Raw genomic sequence first — 15,542 nt, forward strand, 5'->3', positions numbered from 1 at the left:
CTCTCCACAGAGGGACATATAATGCTTTGTAATGACAGCTTTAGTTACTGGTTATTTCACAGGTAAGGATTTGTAATACAGTACTGAAGAAAATGAAATGCATGACAATGGAAATGGTGTTGTGTCTTAACTGCATTATGTTTTTTATTTGGGCATATAATAAATGATTGTTTCTTTCCCTCATTAGTTATACTGTCACTTGCCTTACTGTAACTGCATTAGTGTACTGTGGAAGAAGAATAGAAGAAGAAGAGAAGAAGAAGAAGAAGAAGAAGAAGAAGAAGAAGAAAAGAAGAAGAAAGAAGAAAAAGAAGAAGAAGAAGAAAGAGAAGAAGAAAAGAAGAAGAAGAAGAAGAAGAAGAAGAAGAAGAAGAAGAAGAAGAAGAAGAAGAAGAAGAAGAAGAAGAAGAAGAAGAAGAAGAAGAAGAAGAAGAGAAAAAGCTATTTTCAACTACAGAGCAGATTTGGTAATCCATCAGCATAATTAGCGGTTCTCACACTTCGAGGCTGCAGGTCTGGAAAGAGAATCCCGTGTGCCGATCAGAGGATTAAACTGTGTTGTATGTTCTTTTTAAATGCATGACACTGTATTTTGAGTCTGATACAGGTTGTCAGAAGGATTAAGAAGACATGGATTTAAACTACAGTGGTAAACAATCACATATACAGTATGTACAGTACCTTGTATTTGCTACACTACAAAACGATGACTGGGGCGAGGTACTGGATTGAGATCTGCTGGAAGTGTGCCTCTCTATTGACAAATGTGTAGAAGATTTAAAAACAAGTTTAGGCACTTGTAAATGTCCTAAATCGTCACGATTTGCCCAAAATGCTGATATTAAGGATGCATTGGAAGTGTGTGCTATGGTGAATGAAATATATAACATATATTATTTTCATGAATGTGTCCCATGCTCAATCCTATACTGTATGTGACTGTATTTTTTTGATGTGTACTTGGAGCAAAGTTTCAACTGTTAATCAGTTTTAGATTTGTATTTACTTTATTTTGTATTATTATCTCACCTTTTAGTATCTTATATGATGCCATATGTTTGAATCTAGGACAGTTCTTGCATAAACAAATTAGATCAATACAAATATGTTAATAATGAATAATGTATTCAAGACTGACTTTAAGATTTTTGTTCCGGCACACAAGTTCAGTCCTTCAGACCTTTTGCACTCATGTGAAGGGATAAGAAAAGCGGACTGCAGATTTTCACTTGACCTTATGGTTTTATTTTAATACTAATGAGCACCAACTGCAAAAAGTATTCCAGTGCTGACATGCTTTATTGCAAAGTCAGGATCCCTGTGGGGAATCATAATAAAACCAAAATGTTAAATCTAAAAATAAATGTGCTCTCCATAGAGATGAATACAAAAGAAATCACACAATTAACTGCTACAGCAGAATCAAACAGAGCAGAATCCAGTTCAAATCAACTTAACACAAGATGACAGGAATGTTAATTGCCAAACAATCTTTGAAGAAAATGAAGATTATGCCAACACATTTAGGGCTCTCTCCTCCCTATCTTCTTTGCCGTGCACCCACCATTTTTCTTGTAGAAGTGGACCTCGGCCTGGTACTCCTCTCGGCCCTCCAGAGCCTTCTCCATCTGCTGGGCCACGTGCTCGCAGGTGTCCATGCCGTACAGGAAGCGGCAGCTGCAGTTCTTCTGCATCACCTCAGTTCTAGTGAAGCCCGTCAGTTCACAGAAGCCGTCCGAGCAGTAAACGATGGGGTAGCCGCGGTGACCCTGGGCGTTACCCAACAGGAAATTACTGTCTGTTAGAAGGAAATGAAAAGGTGTTAGAAGAAGTTCGAGGCCAAGGTGAGACACTTTTTCTTTCTCTAATCTTTAGCAGATAAGCAACTTGCTTCCGTCTGAAGTTTGTTGAACTATTATCAAAGTCTTTTAAGGTCTTTGAACTTTTGTCAAAGGGTTCCAGGTTTAGTTCAACACTAGTTCAAGCAGTTCAAAGTAAACATGAATCAGACTTTGGTGTGGACTCAGTGTCGGGCTAAATTCATTCCCCAGAGCTGTCATCATGTGATTTCAGGTTTACTGATGTCGAGGGTTGAAGGGAGTGCTGTGCTGGGCAGCAGAAATAAAAAAACAGCTGACTGGAGTTTAAAAAGAGCACAAAGGTCAGCGTTAGGCGTACTTGATTTGCTGATGGGAACATATAGGAACCAGAAAAAATGGTTGTATAATAGAGGAACGTGAAGTTATTTGATAAAAAATAGAAATCTGCATCAGCAGAGACTAAAATCCCAAAGTTCCCCCCTAGAGGGAGTATCTTCTCTCGATGTACAAATGTCTGTTACAACAACAGAAACTGCTTATCATGCAATTATGTGCAATTCCCTTCAGAATTCATTATTGTTGTCTATGAATGACATTGAAATAATTACACAAAAACATATATTTCAAGCTAATTGACTTCACATGAGTTATTAAAATGGCTTCATATGAAATCTTTATCCGGGTCCTGTGATGGATTGAACCTAATTATAAACCCAATAAAGCACTGGAATATTGCACCCTTGTTCTTGTTGTATGCTTCTTCACCTGTGCGTCTGAAGGTAGGGATATTAGATGGAGTGTTGCAATGTGACTCAATGACCTGACGGATACCCAGCAGATCCACATATCTAAATGTCAAATTAAAATGGTGGAATATTACATCTGATGTGCAGGGTTTCCCATTAGGTGGATCACATGATGTGAATATTGCACTCCACCTGTGCTGTTCATTCAGCACCAAGGACTCTACGCTCTGCTTCTTCACTGTTCCTCACTGAGCTTCAGCACCATGGACAGTTCTCCAGCAGCAGTACGGCTGTGTTCCTGCTCCTGCTCTGCCACAGTGACTCCCGGCTGCGGTGCGTTTGTTTGCTCCTATATAGAAATATGTGAATCCTGGTGACAGGTATAGTTTGACTTCACACTTTCCCTCGCTTGCTGGGTGCATGTGACCTTAACGAGCTGAAGCAGCTTCTTGCTGCAGTGTTGCCTCTTTGTTAGAAGAGATGCTCGAGCTACAAGTGGAAGAAAGTGATATACACTTCCAAAGGGAATACAGCTTAGCAAACTGGTGCCAAAAACGTTATTAAAATAATGAAGGAAATTATTTTCAAGGGATTAGCGATTAATGGAGCAGACACAATAGCAGCTGAACACTAGTAAGCCAAGAGCATCTACATCATTGTTAGTTTTTCTTAGTTTGGTAAAGTGTGCACTTATGCCATTGCTTTTGGTGACAGATTGTGGACAATTAAGACAAATATTCACCCTTTTTAGTTTAGGTGTTCAACTTTTCTTCTCAGGAGCTGTTCAGACTGTATCTACAGAGTCCCTTGTGTGACACACTTGTAATCCTAATATGACTATACTGTATATAAAACACATTAACACGTATCTCTCCTGGGGTACAGAGAGCTCTTGGATTGAACTGGATACCAAGTGGATTAACGCCCTCCCCTAACACGTACATATCTACGGATCAGGGTTATTGATGTATTCAAGGAAATATGAGTGCATAATATTTAGCTAATTATTTGCAAAAGTCAGCACAGAGACATTACACTTTGCTCCATAGTATCTGACATCTTTGTACTGCTTAACTGAAAACATCAACCTCGCTATTTTCCTGTACGCAAAGCAGAAAGGCAGCGCACTTGTAGTCTAAATTCTCCCGATTCCACAGAGAGCGAGGCTAAGAAGGAGCGGTGTTAAGCGGCTGCTACAGCGCTTTCCGCAATCTAGCACTTTAATTGGCCAGGCTGAGCCGAAAGCAGTCTATAGGGGATGTATTTTCTGAGCGGTGACAACCTTTCTTGGGTGTGCAGTGAGCAGCAACTAAACTGTCAGTGTGGAATTATAGAAAGAGACAGGCATTAGTTGGATCCATCAACAGGCAGAGGGGTCTTTACGTCTATTCTGTGCCTTGCTACAGTTGCTGTTCCCCAGACTTCAACATGGAGAAACTGATATGTTTCTGTTCCCTGTGCGCTGCGGATCCTGGGGTTCATGTAAAGCGATTAATAGTTGTTGTTTTTTTTACTCTTATAGTTGTGTGTGCATGCAAATTCAAAACTCCGAAGACGAATTGCTCAGCTTCTCTGTGTCTATGTATCAACGCCTAAACAAATGATCCTATAACAGTGGCTAAACACCATGTTTTAGCATATCCTAATACAATATGTCCTCTTTCTAACACCCCATCTGAGAGAGCCAGCAGGTGTTTAGAGAGCAACCGCATTCATCTGTGGTTTATGTAATGTTTACCTAAGAATAGGTTCATCTTTACTTAGGATCCCTAAATCGGTCCGTAAAATAGGTCAAGGGCCAGGGTATAGTCATACATCACTTTGTAAGGATGTATTAAAACCAACGAGCGCCAGCGGGAAAAACACTTTTATGCTGCGCTTCGAGAAATTGAAACTGTGCTGCTTCACACTGCGGATAAGATTAGTCATTGAAGTTATAAATGTTGTTGATCTGCTCCATTCAATTTAGCGAACTCAGGCTTTCTTCAAAATCATTTGAATCAAGGTGGATTGGTTTGTAGTTTGTGTTAAATACAATGAAAGAAATAGCTCAAAATGTATTTGCTGTCTTGCCAAATGTTAGACAAGAAGAGAAATAACATTCATGTTGGCATGGTAATGTGAAGCTACAGACTACAGTCAGCATACAGACTGGAAACAGCTAGCATGGCTCCACTAAAAGCTCACTCAAAGACACATCATAACTCATTTGATTACCAGACCAATTATAGTTTCAGGGGGTGCATGAAGTCACTGATTCCAAGAAACAAATGTGGCAAGTCGTGCCTTGTAAACAGCATATTGTTGTTTTTAAGCTTTGATTTTTGGATGCATTAAACAGTGTATCTTATCAAAAGGTGAGGAGCTTTTGGAACTGCTCGAAGACAGATTGTGTAACCTTTAAACACAGCCCGGCTAGCTGCTTTCAAGCTAACAGGCTGTCAGCTCCAGCTACATATTTGCTGTACAAATATGACGGTAGTAACAAAATCTAACCCTCAGAAGGAAAAATAATTTGCAGAAAGTACTGTTCCTTCAAGAAATTGATGCGTGTGAGTGCGTCAGTTTATATCCTTAAAATTGGATGAGGTCTTTGAAAAGAAAAAGCTCGCTCAAGAAAACAAACACATACTTATTTCTCCTGTGGTAACTTAGTAAGCAAGCACTGAACGCCACTTAATAAACAGTTTCTGTGTGTGTGTGTGTGTGTGTGTGTGTGTGTGTGTGTGTGTGTGTGTGTGTGTGTGTGTGTGTGTGTGTGAGATTTTGACAATGCCTCAATTCTTAGGCTGTAATCCTCTCAGGGATATTGCTTTGAGTGGCCGCTCCGCTGTGCCAGCTCCCTTAATTACACATCTGTGCTGACTCGCTGCAACTGTAATCTGACATGATGACGCTACATGCTACTGCTGACTGCAAGTCGCCTGCATCGTGTTCATGTTGCACAATTTCCTCAGTGTTTTAAAGACAAATGAAGCCCGGCCACTGCCTTACCAGATCATTAGCAACCAGCAGCATGTAATTACTTATTAGAGAGGATGGGTGAGAGTGCAAAGAAAGGTGGCCTTGCAGGAGAGAACTGGTTGGGTAGAGAGGTCTGATCAAATGCATCAATCACTTGAGGTTTATTTGGAAATTAGATATTAATAAGAGTATTTTTCAACAGCATCAAGTTTTATTAAAAGCTTGTTCCAAACCAAAGTGCTGTTGAATCCTAAAAAAAGCTATAAGGACTGCAAGCATGTGGCGCTTTTATTCTGGGAACGGTGCAAAATGCATTACAAAGACTCACACCAACTCACACCTACATTCACACACCGATGGAGGCGGAGGTCCCACGTAAGGAGCAGATTTAGATCTTACTCAAATACATATATTTGGGAGGAGGCCGTAACCAAACAACCCATAAGTGATAACTGAATGAACTCCATTTACAGACTTTGACAATGCCAGCAACATACTTTTGCTGTTGCATGCAAGTAAACACACATTTTGTTATCGTATTGTTGTTACATTGTTTGGAGAAATATGACTTTTTAATTGTTATCAAGTCATGTCAGTAGAGTATATCATTTCATTATGGTTTAAATCATCCTTGACAGTGCTTTGCTTTCTTTCAGTTATTTTATCAGCCCATTAAACGGCTGTTATCAGTTGAATTGTGGGGGAACTTTCACCAGCAACTTTATGAAAGGCTTGCCGTTTTAATAAACGTCACTTTCATTTACATAATGTCACATAATGTTAGGTAATGTAGCGTAAAACAACATAAATAACGGACGTCAGTTGAGCTTAGTTAAGTTATAACTCACGTTTAGTTTAATGCACAACACATGTAGTACAGCTAAGAACATATGTTAGAGGACACAACCTACTTGTATTTGGATTGGTGGGGAACCATAAATATAGATGTGTACTTAATCTCATTATTTGGGTAGCAGGCCCCTTCTTAACCATATTTAGGAGGCTCTTCATCTCTGATAATGTAGTAGAAACGTAGAAAATGTAACAAAATATTGGGATTAACTCGTCACCTGGCAAACTAAATACAAGAAGCTTCAGCTTTTCACTACATATGTAGCAGTTTTCTGGTATTGCCACCAACTCATTAGCGGGGTAACATTAACATTAAGGTTCAATCTGACTCTAACACATGCCCTCTTAAGTTCTTCCACCCATCGCCTTATATCTGAAAAGTGTTCAGGCGGGAAATAAACCCCGTTCTTATCTCTGCCTGCAGCTGCCCTGTGGTTAGGTCGCCCCACATGACGAGCGCTGCTGTCAACGGGAAACCGCCGCCGGGGAGGTCATGTACAGGAGCTGAGAGCGGTGGGAATGAGTGCAAAAGACTGACGTGTGTGCTGTCACACACCTACGACATTGGCGGGGCAAGAAGGAAACTCAAAGGTCGAGTTCTTTTCGCTTGCGTGACAACAAACATCAGCCTGCAGAAGGCGGAGGTGCCGCTCTGTGAAGTGACCCTGACCCTTGACCTCGGTTAATTCCCCTTCAGGGATCAATATACAATCGCAAACATATGGAGACATCATATAGAATCAGCATTATAATGCAAAGCTGCAGATCTTTGGGGAACAGGAACGCTGACTTTGCCACGAGACAAAGGTTACTGACTTAACCTGTTCTGACATTTGCCCTGTAGTGTGGGGAAGTCTGTGCTACACACCAGTTGTTTTTCTCAATCTGTTTAAGGTTAAGAAACTGCAAACCTCTGATGGCATTAACATTTGAAATATAAGCTGAATGATAGATAATGGCTAGGAGGGCTATTAAAAGCAAAATGCTCTATCATTTGTCATACAGAGCAGTTTTCATAAAGGCAAAGGGTGGTCTCGTTTGGCATGGAGACACAATATGAGTAATTATATGGACAGCTAAATAAATGATAATGGGATGATGATGTTTACATACACAATTGTTTGAAGTACATTATATATTTATTAGAGAGAGCAGTCTAGGCAAGGGCGATGTAAGAATGACACATTACATAAAGTGAATGGCTGCTAAGTCAGCAGTTTTTTTTTGTTTAGCTGATGATAAAAAATGTTTTTGACTATGTGACAAAATATATGAGACAGGCATCATGTTACATATCTCTAAGCTACTTTATTTATTTTAACTATTTAATGTAAAAACATTGGTTCAATGTGATATCGGCATTATGTTTTAATTATTTAAACCCCTCTTTTCATTGTTTTTAAGTGAAATGCCAAAGATGTGATTTAACTCAAGCCTATTTTGAATATTTAACACTGCAGATCTTTTTTGTATGTGTTTGTCAAAATGAATGATGGACAGGAACATCTGTTAACGGGAATAATGTATACTATTAATTGCAAATGTTGCATAAAATTGCTGAAAATGTGTGCAGAAGCATCAAGTTTGACTTATTTTATTTATTTATATTTTATTTTTAAGCTGAAAATTGTTTGTTTTTGTATGCAGATACATCTTAATGTTGTAATTGTGCTCAGAGATGGTTTATCTCTCAACAAACAAACAGGATGAATATGTCACTATATTTATTATTTAGTTTGAATATGGTTAACTTAATTCTTGATACAGCTTTACTTTTGTGGTTTTGCACTTTAAATATGCATCTGGAGGCGTTTCAGTTTAAAACTAAGAAATTAGACAAAGTATTAAGTTCCTACAGTCATCTTTTATGACAAAAAAATGATTCTTGGAATATATTTTTGTATGATGAGTTTTAAAAAAAAGTCATTGTGATGTGATCGCAAAGGGAAAGGAAGCAAAACACAAATACTGTCTCTAATAAAAGTGTATGTCTGTATATAGAGCCAGAGTTTGTTCAAAGTCAAGGAGGAAAACCACCTTATTCTGAATTAGGCTGTCTGAGGTGACCCAGAAAAGTGATCGCAGCTGCACGACCCACAATGCCATTTGTTTAAGAAGCGCCTTCCTTAAACAAAAGAGCAGCTGGATTCTAAAAGTCCTTGATTAGGAACCAATTCAAGTGTTTTCTCTTTAGCGGACACTCTTTTTTCAAAGACCAAAGTGTTCAAGCATCATCCATGTCAAGTGGCGGGACCGTGTCGCCCCGGCAACAGGAAGAAGCTATTTTGAGACGTTGGCACTCTGCCCCTACTTTCGGAGCCACAGCCTTATGGTGGGCTTTGTGAATGGCTTGGAAGTGGCAACAACTGGCATGTAGTTGCAAGGAGGTGTATCCTGCTGCTACAAACACACTTTCATCTCGGCCATTAACTGGTTATTTATACACAAGCAAGCAGGGGAGAGAATAAACACTAACAAAAACTGACGTCGTAGAGCAGATATAAAGTAGTTGCCATGCAGTATGAAGATATGAAATAGTTTGTTGATTTGCCATCCTCACATGGTGAATGTGGGCTCATCTGTCCAGAGTTACAATAGAGCTGCAGGACTGTTGAAGTTGAGGACTTAATAAATACCACTATGTAAGAGAGAAATGGCCCTGTGGCCCTTCATGTTCCTAGACTTAAGTATCAATAATGAATAAACATAGACCAACAGAAGAGAACTTGGCAGATCAATGAGGTTTCTCTTGTTTTTACGGGCATATATGAGCTAATATTACGACTTATTCAGAGACTAAAGCAACCGGTCGATAAGTTGATTGACAGAAAAAGAGTCCTGGACTATTTAAATAATTTATGTTGTTGTTTTGCGCATTTCATTTTTAAAACAAATGCTCTTTTCAGCCTCTAAAATGTGGGGTATGTAATGTAATAAATGTATAAATTATCTGTTTATAACATGTTCAAGAATATCTTGAATTTTCTTTTGAATAACAAAGGATTTTTGGATGAAAACAATGTATACTTTTGAGATGAACATTTTTACAATTTACTCACATTTTAAAGTAATTCATCTATTCATTTACAAAGAAAAGTGGCAAATGCATCAAAAAGGAAATGAGTTGAAGCCCTATTTAGAGCTGAACGGCTTCTGTTGTTTGGTGATGTAGTACATTAGAAGGGTTTTCCTCCCCTTCCACTGGGAGGTCAGGGGAGACATCCACCCAGAGAGCAGCCCTGAGGACTCGGCAGGGAGTCCATGTTTAGCTCAAGAACCCCTCAGCAGGACAGATGCACCATGGGATCGCGACCCGTTATCCTACGGCTGAACTTTGTCGTGATCTCTACATCTAAAACACACAAACCTCTTCATCTATTTTTCAAACTACAGACAATGTTCCTTATCATGTTTTAAGCCCCTGAGAAATCCTCTAACGCCTCATTAGAATGCCTCACAAGTCAAAGCTGTAATTGCACACCCACATCAATTACACAGTAATGTCCCCCATTTCACTGTGTTTATCTCCTTGAGTCTGCAACCAGCCGTTCTTTCAAGCTCAATCGACAACAAAACACAGAAATCCCCACGGTATTTGTTTACAACGAGCCACAACCTCCCCTGAGGTGGTACAAGGTACAAAACAAGACACACGAGTCAGGCTCGACTTGACTGGCTGCCTAATGGCTGCAGCGGCTTAGTCTGGAGCTCACTGTGTGAAACAAATGTGAAAGGACAACATGATTTCTGAAGGTCAATTTTCGGCTGCTGTGTCTGACTGTAAAAGTCGCAACAAACTTTTCTCCACATCGCACTGCCACTGCCTGCAGACGGGGCTTTAGTCAGGCAGTGCTGATGCGTTGGTGTTTAGATACAGGGCCCAGGGACCGATCCGAGAGCACACACTCATACACACTCTCAAGATTCAGTCTCATCTGCCTGTGGCTCTCCTGCTTCTTTCAGATTTTTTTATTCCAAATATAGTTAATGTGGTCAAGAAATACAGTAAACTGAAATATGACATGGTAGGTTGCACACCACACTCCTACCAGGGAAGTGGAAGTTACATGGGAAGCAACTTAAACCACTTTGCAACCAGAAAGCTCCAATTTTGAAAGTGCCAAAACAACAATTTACTTTTCTTCTTTAAGGATATAGTGAACACCTTGCAATAAGTCACATTGTACATTTTATAATTGTATATACATTGTACTGTTATGTTTACATTACACATGTTACTGTGTACTCTTCCCTGCATTTGTTTCTTCTTAATATGTTTCTCATTTGCAATATCCATAATTTGCACCTAATTCTGTTGATCCTGATTCTGAACTCAATGCACTTTGCACTTCTTGTACTCACGGGTGCCATCGAAGCGGGTGGCGATGGTGTCCAGAAAGGTGTTCTGAGGGGCCAGGAGGCCCTTCATCACTGGCATCTTGACCCAGACGTGGGACGGCCAAAAGCTGGCTGGCGGTCACACCATCCCAGAGGCACGGCAGGGGGCTTCCAGGGGCTCTCAGCAGGTGCAGGACACTTTGAGGGTGACAGTTCGGCACTTGTTGCAGGGACACACATTTACAGTAAAAGCGACCCCCCCACCCGCACCATCCTCCAAGTGATGCCTCTCCCAAAGACAACAGTGCAGTCTGGGAGGACTAAAATAGCTCACTCCAACAACACAGAGGGTCCAGGTGTGTGCAGCCTAGAAATGAACAGTAGCAATCACCAGCAGCTGCTCAGTCAGCAAAGAGAGATCAAGTCCAGGTGACGCTGACATCCAGAGAGCTTCAGATCACAGCTGTTGCTTGTCGGCAGCTTTCAAGAACCAAGGGCTCATTCCTGCAGGAACATGGTGGAAGTTTTCCTTTAAGTCCACAGCTTCTTCCTTTAAGGAGGGGGGAACAAATCTGCAAGACAAAAATGACAGAACATGTGCTCCTACACCTCTGACACCCCTCAATTCAGTGCCGTCTGGATGCTGTGCCACAGTAGTTGCATCTTCTTGAGCTTTCTCTCTCTCTCTCTCTCTCTCTCTTTCTCTGGCTACCATCCACTCCTGTAATATCCCAGCCAATGAGATGATGGCATCCTCTGTGGGGACCTGTTTTCATCTGTGGTGGGGGGGGATAGAGAGAGAGGAGAGAGGGAGAGAAGGAGTGAAAGCAAGTTGAGGGAGGGGAGGGAAAGGAGAGAAGGAGGGAGGATGCTTTCGGAGCAGCTGACAGCACCATTACACCCCAAGGTGCTACTATCAGCACATGGCTTTTGTGTGCATGTCTGCAAATGAAGGAAAGATGGATTACCTGCATGTCGCTCAGTGCAGGCTATTGTGTTCACTTTGACGGTGCGCTATTGTGTTGATTCGTCTTGTCCGACTCGAGGGGAATGGTGGTGTGTGTGTGTGTGTGTGTGTGTGTGTGTGTGTGTGTGTGTGTGTGTGTGTGTGTGTGAAAGGATATATTCAGGTTCATTCTATTACCTGCATATACACTTTGCTAAGTGACAGAACTGCACGAGGAGTGAAGCCAATTATATCAATCTTAGAATAATGTTGTTTGTGTTTTGTCTCTGCTTGAGAGGGCTGGTCACTGTTGCCCTCACAGCCCTTACAGTATCCTCATGAAAGAATTAAGGCTCTGGGATGAGAGCGGCTAAGAGCGGATTAAAAGGATAAGCCCGGAGATGTTTTTCATGACGACTTGATACTAGACACACCAAAGTAAAGTCACATCGTAACTCACTTTTACAAAGCTCTGCCAACGAGGAAAATACCACGAGATAGTGAAGTAACACAAATAGTTATCATATTGTGTTATTATTAATGAATTGTTAACAGAAACCTCATTCAATTTTTAGTAATGAGGGGAAAGATGATCCCACTATTAAACTAATTGATTCAACCGTCATTAAATATTAATTATTCTAAACTACATTAAGAAACCTGATAATTGGGGGACGTTTTAAAGTAGATGACGTGTCCTCTTCCTTGGATCAGTGAGTATGGTCCTTATGTTAAGTGAAAGCACATGTTGATGTTTAGATGTTATTTAAATGTCTGCAAGGTTGTTTTTTTGTAGGAATATTAGGCCAATAGGAAGTAGACTGATTTGAGTGTGTTCATTTTAAATTGGACTGATGAAAAGTTTTCAGTATGGACTTTGTCTTTCTGAAAAACTAGGTGTCTCTATTTTGGTCTCTGTGATTTATGTGAAGCCTGAGGATAGATCCAACTACGGCACTCAGGTAGTATAGATTGTTCCAGAAGCTAGAATCCCTACCAAGAACTATATATCATTTTGAGTTTTTTTATTTATTTATTTCAGCACCCTCACTCTTAAAGTTAGCATGACACGACTGTCTTAAAGTGATGGTTTAGGAAGATGTTCAATAACCTACCTGTAACATCATGGGTTTGATATGTTTAAGTCTCTCTATCTGCAAAGAGAATAAGACAATAAATAAGAATTACAATATTCACATTATATCTCCTAGACCCTGCATCAACTGTAGCTTTATGCAAATTGTAAGCAACAATGTATGAGAAAAGAAACTGAAATATATATATATATATATATATATATATATATATATATATATACACAAGTTTCAAGAGCAATCTGGGAAAAGTTGAGCAGATTCAGCCGCTGTGTGGGCGTTTCCTCGAGCCAGAAATGAAGTTTGTAATCTGTAGGGAGAAGAATACGTTTGGTGTTGACCTGGCAGCACTTGCAGATCTCTGAGATGAGAATAATAAGGTCAACGGTGAACGTAAATGACCTCTCCGAAATCATTTCTGAAAAAGCAGCAAAAACCAGGGTTCATACACTTTTTCACCAATGAGTTTTCCATGACTTCTCCATGACCTTTACCTAACTTTCCATGACCAAAAAAATAACTCTTTCTCAGCGTACCACTGAAAATGGTTTATTTTAACATGGAACAGGTCTGCATATGAAACATGTTGTGCCTATCTAAAACAAATCCAATAGTTGGCTTACTAGCTTCGACAGGCTAAAGCCACTCAAATCTCTCACCAGCAAAACACCTCGACAGTTAAATGCCATTTTACGTTTCGTTACTATACGATACAGTATGTATTATCATTATAGTATTACTATTGTAGCGATTAGATAAAACATAAATTATATTTGATGCAACTTTAGTTACATTTCCATGACTTTTCCAAAACTTTGGGAAAAAAGTTGTTTTCCATCACTTTTCCAGGACCTGGAATTGGCATTTTGAATTTCCATGACTTTTCCAGGTTTTTAATGACCGTAAGAACCCTGAAAAACAACATGTAGGAGAAGATCATTTCCTGAGCTGATCAGTACTATTCTTTCAGTCAGAGAATGTTGGAGAGAAAAGGTGATTGAAAATGCAGAATCAACCCGTCCAGCTGGCAGCAAAGGTGAGCTGCATTTAGAGAATAGAGGAGAAAAAAAAACAGTGAAAGTAAAAGGCTGGCCCTCAGACAGTAACAAAGTATTTTTCCCTTCACGGATCCTATTCAAGCCCTGGCAGCCCGTCACTGCTATCTATTTTTAATGGCTTCTCATTGTCCTTTCCTCTTGTAGTTCATCCATCTCTGCTTGTCGCCAATAGAGAGGCTAATACATTAAACATGCTCACTACCTACATTCTAATACGACCGAGTGACCCCACAGGCGGCCAAGTGAAATACTATCCCAAATACATTTCCCACAATCCTCAGCTCTGCCTGCACTGCTGGTATTTCCCCACATTTAGTTGTTTGAGGTTAAATTGGACGAATTTCCGTCTATTTCAAATGCAAATGTTGGTAAATTATTTGCCTACATTTACAAAAAGAACTCCAACTGAAGATATTTTTAGATTTGCAGGAAAATCCCTATAATAATCCAGACTGTATGATCAATAAGCTTTATAGCTGGCATCATTCACTCAACATGTGAAATCCCTTCTCTAAATTAAATACATCTCCGTCCTCCAGTAAACCCATTGAGAAATCAGGCCTGTCATTCTCAAATCTCTGCTGTTTACATTGAATTAACTGGTGACTGAACAGATGTGCTTAGGAGCTCTATGTGTTTGTTTGTGTTTGTTTCTGTATGTGCGTATGTGTGTGTGCGTGTGTGTAAATCCTCCAGGCACGAGGATGATAGACAACAATCTGTCATAAACATAAACATGCTGTAAGCTGAAATTGTGCTTTATTAACTGCAGTATGCGGTCATGATGTATTACGTTGGAACTACTGTACAGTCAGGCACAACTATAATACAGCTTTTGTAAAATCAAACATTTCACAAAGTATTTATTTATTTGTATATATTGATATCAATGTGATTTGAGAAGCATTATTTTAATGTAAGTTTATTTTGAGTTGTATGGTGAACCTTGAAACAACAGTTAAAAATATGCAACTACACCCTGCAACAGGTTAGCTTAGCTCAGCCAAAAGACTGGGAACAGCTAGCATAGCACATACATTTACTTATTTTCATTTGACTTTGATTTGTCAAATCTCTACTGAAATTAATGAAAATATAAACCCACAAGAGGGGCATCATTGACATGTTTGACATTTTAATAAAATAAATGATGAAGCTTGAGATAGACAATATTATAAGAATCTCTCATCTGCCTCTCTGTTTAAGATGGAGGCATTAACAGTTAAAGTTATCATAAAGAATTCACTGATTATGTTTGGACGGAGCTGTAGTGAACAGCATGAATAACATCTAGTGCAGAAGTCTTACATACTGTATGTACTACCCCCCCCCCCTAGTGGTGACAACAAAGCCCTGACAATGGAAAGTATTGCGAGTAGAGAAAAGTCAGGTATGTGCAGAAACTGCCCACCTTGTGTTTGCTGCCTGCTGTCATGGGAATGTCTACATTATAATGAATGTTACTATTAATTTGCTCATCTTTTTGAAAGGCCCACTGGAGCCAAAGAGAAACTGGGAGCTCACTCCAGGAGGCCAGCGGCAGGTTATCTTTATATGGTAGTTCAGAAGACGGAGCATGCTGAGATTCAGTTATGAACACATTCGACAAAGAAATAATGAAAAATTGTAAATCATTATGAACTAATCTACTTACCAACACATCCAGTCTGTGACTTCTGTTTATCAGTAGGATAATAAAAGGGACAACAAAGACGCCCATGTAC

General features: G+C 39.8%; 1 protein-coding gene across 1 annotated transcript in view; it reads right to left on the reverse strand.

Annotated features, from left to right (window-relative positions):
• Positions 1-10,968, reverse strand: part of kcnh4b (potassium voltage-gated channel, subfamily H (eag-related), member 4b) — a 36,120-nt gene extending 25,152 nt beyond the window's left edge. Inside the window, 2 exon segments of the mRNA XM_034119308.1 lie at positions 1,565-1,798; positions 10,745-10,968. Of these exon segments, the coding sequence (XP_033975199.1) occupies positions 1,565-1,798; positions 10,745-10,820 (310 nt within the window). The 5' untranslated portion in view covers positions 10,821-10,968.
• Positions 10,969-15,542: the final 4,574 nt, after the last annotated feature.

Source organism: Trematomus bernacchii, unplaced genomic scaffold (genome assembly GCF_902827165.1).
Source record: "Trematomus bernacchii unplaced genomic scaffold, fTreBer1.1, whole genome shotgun sequence".
NCBI lineage: Eukaryota > Metazoa > Chordata > Actinopteri > Perciformes > Nototheniidae > Trematomus > Trematomus bernacchii.